This window comes from Tachysurus vachellii, chromosome 6 (genome assembly GCF_030014155.1).
Source record: "Tachysurus vachellii isolate PV-2020 chromosome 6, HZAU_Pvac_v1, whole genome shotgun sequence".
In the NCBI taxonomy this organism is placed as follows: domain Eukaryota; kingdom Metazoa; phylum Chordata; class Actinopteri; order Siluriformes; family Bagridae; genus Tachysurus; species Tachysurus vachellii.
In genome coordinates, this window is record NC_083465.1 from 10,432,281 (window position 1) to 10,450,800 (window position 18,520).

At 37.6% G+C, this 18,520-nt stretch overlaps 1 protein-coding gene across 2 annotated transcripts in view; it reads left to right on the forward strand.

The window, feature by feature from the left end:
- The window catches only part of prkceb (protein kinase C, epsilon b), an 81,676-nt gene that overhangs the window by 53,320 nt on the left and 9,836 nt on the right, over positions 1-18,520 (forward strand). For both annotated transcript variants that reach the window (XM_060872135.1, XM_060872134.1), the window contains exons 11-13: positions 9,651-9,805; positions 17,182-17,320; positions 18,287-18,475. In XM_060872135.1, the coding sequence (XP_060728118.1) occupies positions 9,651-9,805; positions 17,182-17,320; positions 18,287-18,475 (483 nt within the window). The remainder of the gene's footprint in view (positions 1-9,650; positions 9,806-17,181; positions 17,321-18,286; positions 18,476-18,520) is intronic.

Consider the following 18,520-nt stretch of genomic DNA (forward strand, 5'->3'; position numbering starts at 1 on the left):
CTAGTATTCATTGAACATTTTTCCATTATGCATGTTTAAATTCATATTAAAGAAAAGCGTCCGTTTTGTTTTTCTGGCTTCATGTCCTAATGGATCGTCCATTCTCTTCACATTCAGACTTTCATGTTCTTGCTAATGGGCACATTCGCCCCGTCTTTGCTCTGCTCGAACACAGGCGATTGTTGTGGGCCTTACATAATAGGCCGCTGATCTTTATCTGCGCTAATGTGTAGTCCATATGCCGTTTGTTTTGCCAAAACAGCCATGCTTACCTACTTCTAAAACACCTCTTAAATAAAGAGAGTAGAATCTATAGTGTTTAATTAAACCAAATTTGTAGTGATTCATTAGCAGTAACAGTTACAACTAGACCTATTCATAAAGCAATGTACTGGCAGTTTACTAGATTAATACTAGATGTTGCTCACCATTTCCTCACTTATATGCCTCTTTATTAGTCTTTTAAAATCTTTAATGAGTTTATTTTTATTGTCTGTTGCATTTATATCACATATTATATTTGATAGACTTTTACTCAGAAAAAAAACAACATGCAGGTGATTTTAATAATATGGATAACGTGCCAAGAAGATCAACTTAAGCACCTGCATAACCCATCTCTAAATATACCTAACTTCCCTCGAGTAAATATTTACGTAATTTTTAGGCTTAATCTGCTGACGCTGAATACAGCCCGAAATGTGTGCTTTTATAAAATGGTGTACTTGTGTAAATTTCCCATGCCCTAATCAAATCTCATTGAATGAAAAGCAGCTGAGCAGATGTGTGTTCCCTTCTCTTCAATTTTTCCTTCACTGTTTCACCCCGGTCTCTCATCAGTCCTTTGTCGCCCCACACGAAGTGCACCAGTCTGACCTCTTGTTAACATCACTCCTTCCCTCGCTCCATTTAATGTTCCCTCTATGTGTAATTTGCCATCAAGCTTTGCCAAGGACGTCACTGCCTGGACTTGGTCCCTGCAGCCAAAATGGAGTGTTTCAGTGTTCCTTATGCAAAATGAGCACCGTCATCAACCAAGCCACCCTCACACTAGCAGAAAAACAGCAGGCACAATCTATTCTTTATTGATTGATTATTTTTTCTTTTTTTTTTTTTACATTTGCTGGAACCTTTCCATGTGTAATTATGTGTGACTTTGCTTGTGTGTGTGTGTGTGTGTGTGTTTGTGTGTGTGTGGGAGTGGGGTAGTAAAAAGGATTAGAGTGAGTAAAAAGCAGTAAAATGCAAGCAAGCCAGAAAGAAAGAAAGAAAGAAAGAAAGAAAGAAAGAAAGAAAGAAAGAAAGAAAGAAAGAAAGAGCTTGGAATCAATCTCATAAATAACTTCATACATTTCTCATATTGTATTAATGTAATTTATCTCCTTTTTACTCAAGATACATGATGATTAGGTACAAATGAATTAGTTATTAGCATTTTTTATTGCTCAGACTTCTGATCACGGAAGTTTGACCCAAAGGAGAAATGCACAGATAACATGGTCACACACATCTCTTCCCTACTGGTAAAGGTTATATTTTATTTCCTTTTTATATTTTATTGCAGGGCACACACACTCTCATTCACTCACACACTCACACACTACGGACAATTTTCCTTAGATGCCAATCAACCTACCATGCATGTCTTTGGACCGGGGGAGGAAACCGGAGTACCCGGAGGAAACCCCGAGGCACGGGGAGAACATGCAAACTCCACACACACAAGACGGAGGCAGGAATCGAACCCCCAACCCTGGAGGTGTGAGCCGAACGTGCTAACCACTAAGCCACCGTGCCTGCCTCATTAGTTAAACAATTGATATTATTGACTCAACACCAAATTAGGGAAAATTAATCAGACACTTTTATAATTTCATTCCATCTTTGTTTACTTCTTGACAGAGTCTCTGTGCCAGCTCTTGGACATTAGATTTCTTTGCTGCCTAAATTTGGGAAATGATGACATTTGGTCAGTCTAAGTTGCCATCTGATTGGCTGACTAATTTCCCATGAAATCCATTCTGAAACTTCTGATTCCTATTATCGGATTGGTGCAGAAATTTTTATCTTTCAACGCTATAGTCTTATTTCTTTTATTTAAAAAAAATCGATAGAATTACTATTTTAAATATCTTATCACTAAAATGAATAATGTGAGTGATTTTTTTTTTTTTTTTTATTAAAATGCAACATCCCCAAGACACATTTTCCAAAGTAGTTACCTTGACAGTAAAAGGCAGTCCGGAGAAATGACAGAGAATTTACAGCTCAGTAGAGTGGACAGAGAGGAACAGTCTATGTTGTGTACTAACAAGATGGAAATCAGTGATCAGTGGTGACCATATTAGCATGTCAGTATTCAGGAGTATTCAATGCTGCAGCAGCATGAATTTCCACAGCAAGCTACACAGCGCTCAGGCGCTGGTTGAGGTCCAACTTGCTTTTTTAAATGACCTAAAAAAGTTTTAACAGTCCAGGATCTTCATCTTTTACTTTTGGCTTGTCCTGTTTGGTGTCGCCACAGCGAATCCTCTGTTTCCACCTAACTCTATCCTTAGCATCCTTAGCTTAGCATACTCCTGGACCAGTTAACTTCATGTCCTCTTTTATCTCCTTTTTGACCTTCCTCTTGACCTCTTACCTGACAGCTCCATCTCCAACATCCTTCTACCAATATAACCATCTCCCTCCTTTGTACATGTCCAAACCATTTCAATCTAGTCTCTCTTATCCCCTTGTCCATCCTCATCACTCCTAAAAAGAACCTCAACATCCTCATCTCTGCTAGCTCTAAGGCTGCCTCGTGTCTTTTCCTCACTGCTACAGTCTCTAACCCGTACAGCAAAGCTGGTCTCACTACTGTATTGTACACCTTTCTTTTGATTATCTTCTCCACCCTCCTGTACTCGCCACCAAATGAATTTAACAGTCTAGTATGTTTTCTCAAATGCTCATTTTAGCAAGTCAACCTCTTATCTAGAGGTTACTGGCAATGTTGCAACTTTTCTGAGGCCATTCATTCTTATTCTATGTGATTTATGAGAGGAAAGCAGGATGTGTAAAAAGGCATACTTTTAAAAAATACTGTATATATCACAGTGGCAATCAGGGAGGAGTGTGCCATTTTATTTTATCTGGAACACCTGTACACCTACTGAGTCCCAAAATGATCTAATCAGCCAATCGTGGCAGCAGTGCAATGCATTAAATCAAACAAATAAGGGCCAGCAGCTTCAGGATATGTTCACACTAACCAGAATAGGTCAAAAATGTCATGTCAGAGATTTTGACCGTGGCCTGATCCGTGAGTGGAGAGGAACTGCCACTGATCAGATATTATTTTGATACTGAAAACCTCACTGCACATGAGTGACAATAACATGGTTCTGCTGAGTTTGAAGTGAGGTGCAGTGTTACCAGCGAATGAGGATCTTTTTCAAAAAAATTACTGCTGGTCATAACTAATATATCCTCAAACGGTCTATAGGGATTCAGTACAGGAATTCTGCCAAATAGACTTTTTATGGTTACATGAATAATGTTTTTAAAGTATCTATGTATCTTTATTTTAATACCGATTTAATGAAACCTAATATTCATTCAATATTCATGTTTTTGTCTATTTCTACACTTTATAGGATATAGGTAATTATTGCTTACTTTTAGGGCTTGTCCTGAAAGTTTGACAGCAGCTTGGAGCGCTCCCAGGGGTCTTGGCCATGTTCCTTCATCTATAATTTTTGTTGTTTCTTCATTAATCGTGGAGTTGGACTGCAGCTGCTTGTCCTTTGACAACCATGCCTAAAGCCATACTGTTAACCCCGCAATCAGAACAAAACTTTAAACCAAAACACAGTGGAATTCAGGTCATCTCAAATGATGATGAATGTTTTGATTTATATTCCAGGACTTTCTGCTGATTTATAAAGGCTGTATTGATTAATGGTGGACATCAGTGGATAAAATGCACCACATGTTTGGATTTCAAACTGAACGTTCAACGTTCTGAGTGATCTGTGGATATTTCATATCATATCTCCTGTATGTTTTGCTGGGTGGTGGTAATGGTGTGGAATTTGCATGTGAGGAATGTTTACTCCTGAGCTGACTTTTTTTGGTGAGAGGAAATTTGAGCAGAAGAAAATTGAAGATGAACAGAGAGCGACTGTTCAGCAAGCAGAGGTTTTGTGTAATATATTTTAAATCCACTGTCAAGAGTGGTTAATACTGCATAGTTGCATCCATTGAATTTTGCTACTGCAGAGCAAAAAAATCGAGATTGATCTCAAACATGGATCCTAAGGGTAAAAATATGCATACTGAACATTTTAGTGTTTTACTCCTCCATGCGAAGTCAATCACTGTTGACAACGGATTATTTTAGTTGGGTTTCATTTACACCATTATTTATACATATACATTTTGATGTTCTTTCCCACGTATCTCTTTGGAGCTTTCCTTTATTTCCCCTATTTGTTTTCTCTGTTTTGACCCAGGCATTGAACCTTGAGCAAAATTTGTAATGAAGCCCAAATAAATTCAGTAAATCCTGGCTTATGCACCAATCTCTGGCCTGCAGATGTGATTGCATGCTTTCTTTTTCTGCAATGTATGCGTTGCATAATATCAATTATTGTCAACCTTTGAGTTGAGGTCACGGTAATGTCTAAAGTAAAATCCACCCTGATCAAATTAACTTGATTTTGACCTTGAATGGTGTTCAAGATTTATTTTGCAATGAAGCCTGTTTTTTTTTTTTTTAAATAATTTTTACTAACATGTTGCTCCTTTATCGGTTAGACTATTTTCCAAAGTTACCATTTATTCATTTCTAAATAAAGATACCACTGCAGCAGTGCTTTAGTCTATCTAGCTTTCTCTCCTCCTCAATTAGACTCTTTTTTTAAAAAGATAAGATTCCAAAGATTTCGCAGTGCTATCAGACTATCAGTGCTATTGTGCTCATAATCAAAGCCAAACCAAATCTCTGTTTGGTCAAGCAAAGCTCTTCATCATCAGAAAAAGCATGCAAGTGAGAGAGTGACATAGGGATGTCGGATTCGCACTGTGTAAAGAGAGATCCATCAAAGTTGTGTTTGTTCTCCTTTTAGAAAGTGCGAGAAATTTCCTCTATGGTGACAAGCCCCATAAAGCCCATTTTCAACAGGTGCTGCCTGACAACTTCTTGGCAAACAGAATAACACTTGTATGTTTTTTGTCCAGAGATGTTAAGCAAGATTGGTTATTTTGACCATAATGAGAACTCTGTGTGTGTGTGTGTGTGCGTGTGTGCCTTGCATCTGCCAGCAGTTCAGGAGCATTTTTTATACCACCGTTTTTTATATTTCCCAAACTTAAAAATCCTCAAGCATCCTACAGCACTTAACTCTAATGTGCTCATTCTGAGAGATGTACAAACCCTTGTGCTATGATGAAAGTGTAAATTATTTCCCATTATGTTAAACACGGATAATCAGTGGCTATTGCCGTTAGTTCAGGGTTTGACGGTGGAAGGCAGATAGATTAAAGAGCTGTATTTTTGACATCCTGTTCATGAACATGCACTTGAACCTGAGTGTGTTTCTGTGTTTGTTAATACAGTTTTGACTAAGAACATGTCAGTGATATTTGCTTTTGTATATTGTTACACAGTGGACACAGCTATGTGTGTGTACACAGAGATACACCGTATGAACAAAGTTTGTATACACTCGAGTATCACACCCATGTACGCTTTTTAAACATACTATTTATTTACATCAACTTTACACACAAGATTTTGTCCCTATTTGCTGTTATAACATCCTTCACTGTTCTGAACTAGATGTTGGAGCAAAGATGTGTTTGGTAGTCAAGAGCATTAGGGAGGTCAGGCACTGATGATGGGTGAGAAGGTACGGGGTGGTGCCAACTTTCCAATTTGTTCGTTTGTTGGGGTTCAGGGCTTCGTGTAAGGCACTTGAGTTCTTCCACACAAGCCTTGGCAAATTATCTTCAGAGACCTTGCTTTGTGCACAGGTGCATTGTCATGCTGGAACAGGTTTGGGCCGGTAAGTTCCAGTGAAGAGAAAAATACATCCTATACAACTGTGTGCCTCCAAATTTATGGCAACAGATTGTGGAAGAAGCACATACAGTACGGATGTGATGGTCAGGTGTCCAGAAACATATGGTTGTTTCCAGATTTATGATGTCACTACACACACACACACTCTTCAATTAAATGTTGGGCTACCAGAAGCCTCCACAACAGCTTCAATGTGCCTTGGCATATACAGTATGAGCACCAATCTTCCCAAAGAAACATTATCAAATATGTTTTAATGTAAAGTAGCAGAAATTGAACTGAGCAGCTAACATCAGAAAAACTGATGCAAAAGGTGATAAAAGAATTAAATTGCAACAATCCTCTGTGTCAAAAACAATCAAAATTTATATAAAGATATATATCCAGTCCAGTCCAATAGTGTCCACTTCTTTCAGTCCAGCCTCTGGGTAATAAAAATAGTGCACAAGAGGGTGAGGGACTTGAGCTTCAGAGACGTGAGTTAACTTGAGACTTGACAGAAAATATCCCTTCATATCCGAGTTTTATTTTGGCTCAACAGAAAGTTGGTTGTCAGTTGTTTAGTATTTTCAGTGGTCAGCAACCACTATTATTATTATAATTAATCAAAGCTTCTCACTAAATAACTAGTAAGTTTGAAATGGAAAAAGAAACAATTTTGGACAGATGACTTCTTCTCTTCCCATAAATCATTTGGACAATAAATGCTAAAAATAAACTTATTTTAAATATGTTGGATGGTTGAATTGTGGTAAAGAAAAACGTGACAGTTCTGTTAGAAAAGCATCATTTGTACGGAATTGAAGAGATTTTTCCATTGTATTACTAGTGAAGCTAATACTGTTTTTTTCTGTCGGAATTGTACTGCAAATTTACAGCAAAGGTTTTCAACGTACTCTTCATTTCTCTTCGTTCTGCACTTATGGATAAACATTCTTGACTCTTGTCCAGCTCTACACACAATAAGCTCTGTGCTGTAATTATAGTGATTTCCTGTTGCTATTAGCATCACACAGCTTTTCATTTTGTTAAGTGAGAGTGCAGTGCGCTAATCTCACAATAGAGAACAGCTATTACTTAAAGCATTAAAAAAATTAAGCCAAAATTTAAGCCAAAGCTATTGAGGTAGCAGGACTAATCTCACGGTTTTCATCAAGCTTCATAAGGTGATATTAAGTTTTATAATGTTTGTTTTTAGGTTATTTTTGCCTATTTTATTTTTATTTTTTCATAAATTTGAAAACCTCTTTGAAAGAGGTCTTCTTAGAACATTTTTTCTTTTTTTGTAAAGTTGTTTTTTATTTGTGAAATGGAGTGTACAGTACATACACACACAAAGACACACACAGAGCTCATGTAATCCATCAAAATTACAATCTGCCACACACTACGCCCCAGCTTGTTGGGTCTGGCTGGTTTATCTGGGAATCGAGTCTTTTCTGTTGTACTATGGAGGGACGCCAGTATCTCTACATTTCTAATTGGAGGCAGGAAATGTTTATTCACGTTTGATCGGGTGGGCCTTTGCTGCCTCTCTGGGAACACTTTAAACAAACTATTTCAGCATCCTGTTTAAATTCGCTTTCAGGGAGAGAGAGGACAAGGCGAGGCAGACTGCTGCACTCTTATGTAAGATAAAGTTCTCAGTTCCAGGCCTTTGACTCCACTGCCCTGTATTTGTTTCTCCCAACACATCTGACTGTCCAAACCCCACTGTCCAAATAGGTAGGCAGACTGACTCTAAAGAATTGTCCCTTTGAGGATGTGCATGGTGCCTTGAAATCCCACCTTGCACCCTGTTCTATCCAGGAAAGACTCTTTTCAATGGTAAATGTAAATGGTGCTAAAGATAAAGATGAAGAAAGGATTGATCACCAAAAGGAGGCTGAATAATCAAGGGACTATTTGGGAAAAGCCCATAAACCACCACAAAGTGTGTTAAAGGCCTCTATTTACACCTATGCAAACTTCTTGTTACTGAAGACATTACCGATCAAATCCTAAGTACACTTCATTTATTTTATTTTATACATACAGTGGTATGAAAAAGTGTTGGCCCCTTCCTGATTTTTTTATTGTTTTGCATGTTTGTCACACTTTTTTAGATCATCAAACAAATTTAAATATCAGTCAAAGATAACACAAGTAAACACAACAAGAAAACAAACCAAACCCACAAATCCAAACCTACATTTTCCAAACCTGTGTGAAAAAGTGTTTGCCCCCTAAACCTAATAACTGGTTGGGCCACCCTTAGCATCAAGAACTGCAATCAAGCGTTTGTGATAACTTGAAATGAGTCTGTAACAGCTCTGTGGAGGAATTTTGGTCCACTTATCTTTGCAAAATTGTTGTAATTCAGACACATTGGAGGGTTTTTAGGTCGTTGACACCTCCTTTTGATGATTTTGTTTGCAGTTTTTATTAAAACATAATCAAATAGCTTGTTTTTCTCATGCGTTTCCAATTTTTGGCCTTGAGACTGAACTCCCTTTATTTTGAGTGGACATTTTATTGAGCCATTTATGTATTGATGAAAGAAACCCATTCGGTCATCAGTTGAAGTAAATACGGAACAAATAAAGAACCTTTTATTGAAAAGGAATAACTGTTTACGTCACCATAGAAAACAAAGTGGATCAGTTGCAGATTAGCCGAACCTCTATGCCAAAGTTCACATCTGTGGAGATTAAGCTTGATTACAGTGCAGGAGATCATCTTAGCATATTATGAAATGGCAAGCTGATCTTATACTAGACTTTAAGGACATTACACATATTTTACTGTGGACTTATTGAAGTCTATAGTGAGCGTCGTTCACCATCTGTTCGTAGGGTCAGATTTATAATCCACTGCATGTCACAGTTAATAACAAGTGAAGGTAGATGTTGTCAAACACATTACCAGTCTTGGTCTTGCATCCAGTTCTGTGCACATGTTTGTGATTGTGACTAAGTGTGTAAAATTCAACACCATGAGCCAAACAGTAGTTTTATGGGACAGTAGTTTTACTAACTGAACTTTTATGTCACCTCAATGATATTTATGGTAACAGTAAATCTACTAAAAATATTGGGAATGGCTCTGCGATACAAGTGAATTAAGAATTAAGAACATATTTCTGAGGTCCAAATCAGTAGGATCAGTAATTTTTGCAAAGCTGGTACAGTAAATATACTATTTGACTAGAATACTGGCACTAAAGCAAGCTAATGTAACAGGAATGCTGACTTTAGCTAACAGGTCATGCTGCTGGGAATAAAGAGTAATTATATGATGTGTTAATTCTGTAGATTAATCAGAAGGATTGGAAGGATTGTATTTTATTTACAAGTGACTCTTGAATACTGGCTGCATTCAGTGTTAAGGCAGTTTATCTGTGCCTTAATAAAGATTTATTGTCTCTAGTATTGTCTCCTACATACCGGTCTTCCACTGCATGGGAAATGCTTTTACTACTTTGTAGTACTTGATCTGCTTCAAGGGAGCTTTTAGACTACATATTCTAGTAATTATCTTACATACTGTTTGTTTGTAATTTGTTCTGAATTAATAATGCACCATCTCTGCTGTCTCTCCTCAGGATCGTCTGTTCTTCGTGATGGAATATGTGAACGGAGGGGATTTGATGTTCCAAATTCAGCGCTCACGCAAATTCGACGAAGCCCGCTCTCGTTTTTACGCTGCTGAAGTCACCTCGGCTCTCATGTTTCTCCACAGGAATGGGGTTATTTACAGGTAATGTATCACAAAATCACACATCATGCACACAATACGCTTGTACCGTACTTTTACTGTACGTAGTAGCTGTACAGCCCAAAAGACATTTTATTATACATAGAATTAGTGACCACTGGTGTCAAAGTGCTTGAGTAGACATTTTTTTAAGCCAAAAAAGCCATAATTTTATTTGAGTATCAGTCAAATCAGTCATAAACTGAAGCTTTGGACTGAAAGAATGCTTGTAGCTGTCCAGTATTTTTCCCAACTTTATAACATTGCTGAAATCTTACCTAGCTCAGATCCAGTGAGTTTAGGTCACATGAACGGGGTTGAAGATGTTATTCAGTGGCCAGTCAGCCTGGTGATAGGAGTGTTTGTTGGCCTTGTTTACCTCACATTGTTTACATGGAGGAGCCCTGTCTGTCGGATGATTTATTCCTTCTAGGACAGTTTGTTTATCTACCGGTTTGTGTGTCATTAAGCACACAAACAGCCTGTGCTTAGGGACATGTTGTTGAAATTCCTTTGGGCAATCTTTGTAATTTCTTTCTTCTATTTAAAGCTGAATTATACTATATGTGTCTCTACAACGTACTGTAATCATCCATATCTATCATATTTAATATAATCGGTCATATATAATATAGTTTGAATGTTCCTAAAAACATCCTCTTTGTATTTCTAAGCATTCATTTGTTTATGTTCTTTAAACTACACTAGGCCTTTGAACACAGGAATTAGAGTTTAACTGCCGCAGCTCAATAAAATGTAAAATAGATGACTAGATGTCCAATGCCTTAATTACATTAGTTAAGCACATTACATATATTAGCATCAGATAGCTTCATTTGCAAATTGAAGCTCATCAGTATATTCTGTTCATTAATACACACGGATTAAACTAAGAGGTTATACTAAAACACACAGGTCCTGCTCTGTCCCCTGCTCCAACGTCTCAGAATGACTTGAGAAACCTCTGAACTCTCCCATCCAGCTATTCTCTGCCTGCTCTTAACCTCCTTGTTGGGCCTGAACAGGAAGAATGTCATTTGGTACAGAATAGTTGTATTGAATTAAAGGCAGCGCCTTCCTTACCCGGTTTTCCTGAAAGCTGAATTACAGACAGGAAACAGTAACAGGGTCGTTATGAAACCATGGCACTTCAGATGGAGTGGTTAGAATGTGTTAATATTTGTAACTGCTGCTATTTTCAGTTGTATTAAATAATTGAGAATGATTTGAAACATTTGCATAATTGCATCAATTACTCCATCTGCAGTTTCTATAATGGTTTCTCTGTGGAAAAAGGCTTGATTCACTCTTCTTGCTGCCTTATTTAGCTTTCAAAGAAGACAACAATGCTGATTTATGACTGTTGTGTAATATTTTACTTGTGCTGGTCCTTTCATTCCATTGTATAATACTGAATAAAAGTATTGGATTAATATTCATGATGGAAAATACCTAGCTATAAAGAACTACCTTTAAAAGCTTGGCAGGTTTGTAAGTTCTACTGTATATTCACTAGATGCAGGTGCATTAGAAAAGATGCAATGTTTTCCTTCAGTGGAAATGAATCTGTCTGCTCTGAGGTGTATAGAGAGGTGCAGCAAGTGGTTTCATATACAAAAACTGGAACTTTGATCCCACTTTGTTCCAAAATTTTACATACTGAGACCCACATTTAATAAAACGCAGTGTCCGAATGGTATTTTTGCTCTAACTCGGTTTTCTGAATGAACACTACTTATGCCTTACCTTCTTCACCCAACTACACAAATAGTCATTCAATCGCTCCACTTTTGTGCTTGTCCATGTGGTAGTGAACTACACTTTCCATCGGACCCAGCACGTCACTTTTTCATTCACTTGCACGTGTCTTGTTTCATCCTGATTAGCACAGTTATATAAGTTCCTGTTTGTTAGCATCTCATTGTCCAGCTTTTCTTGATGGTGTGTGCGTTGCCATGTGCTTCCACAGTCATGTTTATTCTCTGGAGGTTTATGCCTCGAATTCTCTTCTGGTTCAGTTTCTTGTTCTCACAGTTGTTGGTTATGAGACTGACCTTACGTAATAAAAATCTGTACTTGCACTGCCTTTTCATCAATTTGGTGATGGTGACCTTTAAAAACGATCTGGTTTGTACATCAGTCCATTGCAGCCTAAAATGCAGAAAATATACAGTCTGACAGTCTGTCCTCAAAGACCTCATGGAGTTGGCATCTCCTCTTAGTGTGTCTGAATACTTCATGAAGCAGAGTCCAACTGGAGCTGGTAAATCAATAGATGCCTCAGGATCCTCACATGGTTGGCCTCATCTCAGTGAAGGTCCAAAATCTTCATGTCACGAAGGACAATCGGTGCTGGTACAATTTCTGGATACCTCGGGATGGGTGGAAAGAGAGAAGCAGTGGAGAGGAATTAGCGTAGCTAGTGTTATACTAGATGATAATGTGCATGTATTAGAGCACAGGATTATGGGAAGTATTATGTGTACTCCTTATAGATAAGGTAAGATGAGATAAGATGTTAATTTAAACTGGAAAAGTGTGTAAACACCCTACCGCCTTTAGTAAACATTGATATTCTCGGAACTAGCAGAAGTCCTGAGTTTTCTGATCTCAGAGAGTGTGAAGGATTGTAGTGTGTTTTAGAAGACTAGTTAGATACATGGAGCTAAACCATTAAGAGCCTTCTATATTATGGTGATTATGAGAATATTTAGTAAAGTTGTGCTTGCGTAAGGAAGAAGAATCTGCTAGATTTACAAAAGTTTCAGAAACACTGATTTTTTTTCCTTCATACTCACGTGTGTGCGTGTTGATGAATGTCAATCACCCTTAAAGTGCAACACTTGTTCCCGACACAGCTCATTTAGATAGCGAGCCCCAAAAAACTCCATAAAAGGTAAAATGCACAGAGCCTTGCAACCATGAAATCCCTGGAATAACTGGATTTTCTTAGAAAGTTATTTTAACTCATATATTTGCCAATACAAATATTATGTAGCAGCCCAAATGCACCTTAAAAGACTAAAGACAAATTAGAGCAAAGGTGAATTATAGATGAATTAAGCATAGAGTCGAAAATAAAAAAGGGTTTGACGTCACAATGGACGTCACAATCTGCTATGCTACTCAGGTGATTTGGTGTTTTATGTTGTTTTTGGTGACCATCAGACATCATGCTTTTCTCTAAATATCCAGTCTCTCATAAGCTGACTTATGGCTATGCACAGAGAAGCTCATCCTCCTTTAATGCAAAAGCATTTTTTCTAATTCAATCATTCATAATTGGATAAATGACTTGTTAGGTCCTTAGTATAAGTGTTGGTTTGCTCTCTTTATTCACGGCGTTTATTTCATATTAATGGCATTAATATAAAACAACCAGTTTTTAAAAATGTTCATCAAATGTGTGTGTGTGTAGAAATGCACATTTTTAGCATGATCTTTGTCACTGACTGAGTGGATTGCAATTCAGATGTGTTTTTGGTAGACTGCACACCATTACTGTACTGTACAGTATGTGTAGAGATAGAGACGCTGAAAAAAATGAAAAATCTAAAACCTGAACTATTTTAACTGTCTTTTTGTTATGTATTCATTTAGACACCCCAGGAAAAGGAGTATTAAATAAACAACTGGTTTGTATCCATCTTCATAAATGAGCTCCATTGATTGTTTGATATACGTTCAGATATCTGAACATTGTTGTTGTTGTTCAGAATAAAGGTATATGTAATTAGTTACTGTAGTCCATAATTAATTAGTTCAAAGATTAACATTCATGAACATTATGTTTTGCCCAGACACGTGATTTAAGATTTTTAGAATTTTCTATTTGGACAACATCCATGTGGTTAAAGAGACACACCTCATGACTGTAATACCTTTTGTTTAACAAGTGTTATTGATGTAATGTTTGTTTGACCACTAATTGGAAACTCTACAGGATATGATACAACCAGTATGAATGGCTTATTGTGCCTTATAAGAATACACACACACACCTACACACATATACGCACACACACACACACACACACACACACACACACACACACACACACACACACACACACACACACTTACTTGCTGTAACATGGTTCTATCAGTATTGATTCCCTCCCTTAGAGAATAATTGTGACCTATATAACCTCCTTAAGCTGAAAGTTAGGGCAATACATACTGGGAAATTGGGAAATTAAAGGACCTCTAATCAACGTCAACCTTCTTAATCTCAGAGACGCTAGAGGGGGAAAAAATACCCCTTAACACTCCTTGTTTTAGAAATAGATTCTTAGATTATATAAATCATTGAGAAAGTACCAGACATTGTTGATATTTCAAATGCTCATCCTTATGGACAGGCGGCATATGGAGAAAGCGCCATGAGAACAAAATGCATGTTACTGTAGCTGCTCTGAAAGCTCTAGAGCAGCATTTCCTTGGCAGACCGTGCTACTGTTTTAGAGAGACATGTCTGAGCTCGCATATCTAGAGATTGGCAGTGGCCTGGGTGTAAGTGTATTCAGAGTATTTCAAGTAAGCAAGTGATACAACAAGAAAGAGAAAGGGCAGGCAAGGCCACGGACACACCTTTTGTTTTGATCCCGCATCCTTCTCTATCCAGTGAATCATCTTACTCGGTATTGTGACTTGCAAGACTTGCTCTTGTCAGGACATCCTGCAAACAGCAGTTGTTAGGTTTACAGTGTTTTGACACATTCGCAAGCTTTCACATTGATGCTGTCGGGATACGGCATCGTATTTTGAGAAATCCTCTGTTTTATATTTTAAAAATCAATGCACTTGCTATGCTTCTTTTAGATTTTAGAATAATTGCTTTTTTTGGTTGTATGCAGACCTGCGTCTACATTTACGCCATTTGGCAGACACCCTTCTCCAGAGCTACGGACATTCATCTATAGATTAATACATTAACTCTGGTTCACTAGGATACAGACTTAGATACCATCAAACTAAAACTCGGTTCAGGGTTGTTGTTTTTTTAAACATACACATAAAACAAACAGGGAAAATAAGCGCAAGTTTAAATGTTTTACGAAGATGTGGATCTTCACTCGTCATTTGAAGATAGCCAGTGACTGTTAGCCTGTTCAGACATATAGGGAAAGTTTATTCCACCACCTCGGTGCCAGAACAGAAAAGAGTCTAGATGTATACCTACCTCTTACCCTGAGAGATGGTGGGACCAGTCGAGCGGTGATAGCAGATCAGAGGAAGATTGGTGAGGTGCGAGGAGTGATACGTGTGTTTAATATGACCAAATGATTCAAATTCAAATTTTATTTGTCACAAACGTGTTTAAGTTGTGACTGTACTGTCTATTTCAGCAGCTATGTACGTGACTAGTAACCATCAGCATATCACTATTCAAAATCTTTAGACACCTGTTCAGAATTGCTCATACTTCCTTACATAACCAGCACTCTCCACACATCTTTGTGAAGCTTCGCTCTGGCACTGCGTCACTGATGTGTCAGAGTGCTAATAACTGATGTTGCATTGCTGTGTTTTGCTATTCTAAACAGCCAAAGATATAAAAACTTGAAGATTTTCTTGGTCTTTTTATCTACAGTGAGAGTCACTGTTAGTGTGTCAGGGTTTTTTTTTTAACCGAACCGTTACACTTAACTCTTGAAACCACATTCTCTGTTCATCCTTCTACATCTGACACAACATTTCAGCATGTGTCACGTTGTGTCTAGAAAATGAAAGAGAAAGAAAGCATTACTTCTTCTGAGGCCGATGCTGTCCTGGAGAAGGCAATAGATTTAGCTGTGTTAAAGGTTACTGTGCATGTAATGGAAAACACACCCCTAAAGATTAATATGAAACACAGGAAATGATCTCTCTCTCCCTCTCTCTCTCCCTCTCTCTCCCTCTTTCTCCCTCTTTCTCTCTCTCTCTCTCTCTCTCTCCCGCTTTCTCTCTCTCTCTCTCTCTCTCTCTCTCTCTCTCTCGCTCTCGCTCTCGCTCTCTCTCTCTCTCTATTTTTTTCTGTTTTTTCAAATCCAAATTTATTTGTTTAATTTTTGTTACATACACAGCCTTTCTTTCTTTCTTTCTTTTTTCTTTCTTTCTTTCTTTCTTTCTTTCTTTCTTTCGTTCTTTCTTTCTTTCTTTCTTTCGTTCTTTCGTTCTTTCTTTCCAAATGTAACATCAAACAATATCAAACCCCAATTCTGTGAGATTCATGTAGCAAGAAAACCAACTACCACACCGACTTGTTTTGTAACAGGAGAGAAAGAAACTTTCTGTATGAAGGATTTCTAATAGTACTTATCGAAACGATCAATAAGCCGTTTCCATGTAATGAGAGAATTGTTGAGTGGTCAAGTGGCGTATTGAGAAGACAAGGTAAGTTTTATGGAAAACAAAAGCAAGAGATTTGTTTCCATGTACAGCCTACATGGCAATAAAACATGAATGGCTTAAGTTGCATAAAGCAGTGTGTCATGTTTCGCACTGTATACATGTCCATCCATCTCTGCTTTTTTATGTGCCTGAATATGAATTTACTATATTCATATTCATTTCCTTATAATCATGACATATCAGTCTATCACATTTAGTGTTTTTTTAGTGTAACCAAGATGTAACATCTGTAAGCAACTCTCTCTCTCTCTCTCTCTCTCTCTCTCTCTATCGCATACACACACACCACACACTCACACTCAACCAAGCACCCTTTTTTAGTACATTTTGTTTGTGAAAACACCTTTGACAAAATGCATACTCTGATGTTGACATTCTTCTTGCAATGAACCATCAAGCTTCAACCCAACTAGTTTCATCCCTCCTCTTTTTTTCTTTCATCAGAGGCACCTTATCACTTCTGCCACAATCTCCACCCACTCATCCCTCCACCCCCCCAATCCTGCCTCGGTCAGCAAGTTCATTCAAACAGACACACACACACACACACACACAAACACACACACGCACATGCACGTACATACGTTCCATGTCATTGCATGCCACTCCATCTCTTGCATCTTTTACTTGGGACTCTTGATCCTTTCTCTTTGACACAGGACATAATTGTCACACACTGGCCAAATCATTTAGTGATTAAATAATTAATAAAAAAATTTATTTTGTTAATTACTAGCCTTTATTATATCTATTTGTATAAATATAGTATATGGCACACTGTACAAGCCTTGCACTAAGGGCAAGTACAAGATAAAGCTGTCTATTTTAATCTTAAAGAAATCTATTTCTTCAGACAGAACATCTCTGCATGATTCTGTGTACATTTTGTACTAGTATGAAGCACAGGAACTTTGCTGTAAAGCTTCTTACAGATTTTTTATGAGCACCAATTGAGTGCATTTCTGTGGCTTCTTGCTTTCTTTCAGAGACCTCAAACTGGATAATATCCTGTTAGACGCTGAGGGCCACTGCAAGCTTGCTGACTTTGGCATGTGCAAGGAGGGCATTTTGGATGGCATCACCACTACTACATTCTGTGGTACACCCGACTACATCGCACCTGAGGTAGAACATTCCAGAAATATCTGCATGTTTTTCATTAGGAGCTCTGACAACGTGACTGTTAATGGGGGGAACTTGCAACTTCTTTTATGGTTTTCAACTTTGATACAAGGTTAAGATTAAAAAAAAAAAAAAAAAAGACAACACAGTTTTGAGACTAAAAACAGCTGCAAAAGTTAGAAAGAAATTATAGCATACATTTTTTTCCAGTTAAGAATTAATTTTTAAAAAAATCCACAATTGTAATCCACAATTGTTTTTCATTATTTTTGTTCTTTTTCCTTTTTTTTTTGTTCATTTAATAAAAAATGACAAAAAAATGTGCAGCATACTATTTTTTCATACTATTTTAGCATACTACTTTGACCCAAGGTCAATATTTTTGTTAGAAAAAAAAAAGCCAGAATTTTGATCCAATGTTAATTGTTAAAAAATATTGGCACATTGTATTTATTCTTATACTTAAATTACATCCTACATACTAAAATCACTAGTATTCTGGTATTCTAGTAAGCCATGTCAAGTATTGGGGGGTCATTACATAAGTTTAGAAGGTTACAGATTATTTTTACAGAACAGAATTATGTGTTAATAAGTGAATGCAATACGGTTTGTCATGCATCATGGCAGCTGTCAAGTGTAAGTAGTCATAATATCTATAGACCAGTTCTGACAGCTACTAGTTCTGGGTAAGATGACAATACGATGTTCCATGACATCTTGCATAACCTGTTTATGACTTGGTAATATTGGTTTTATGGTGCAAGTAAAGCAATACTGACATATTCTTAATCAATGTGGTTTCAGTGAAATCTTTGTGCAACAGCCATTACTTTTTTCTAATTAGCTTTCTTCCACTGACATGACCCTGAGAGGTTAATGAAAATGATGAAATGACCTGTTCATATTTGATTTGATTTGCCTTTGTTCCTCTTTCTGTCTTACACACACACACACACACACACACAGATCCTGCAGGAGCTGGAGTACGGACCATCAGTGGACTGGTGGGCCCTAGGTGTGCTTATGTATGAGATGATGGCAGGCCAGCCACCATTTGAGGCTGATAATGAGGATGACCTGTTCGAGTCCATCCTCCATGACGACGTGCTCTATCCAGTGTGGCTCAGCAAAGAGGCAGTCAGCATCCTCAAGGCGGTGAGCTGTAAATGCTGCTGTCATTAATGCTCTTAAACTTCTGTT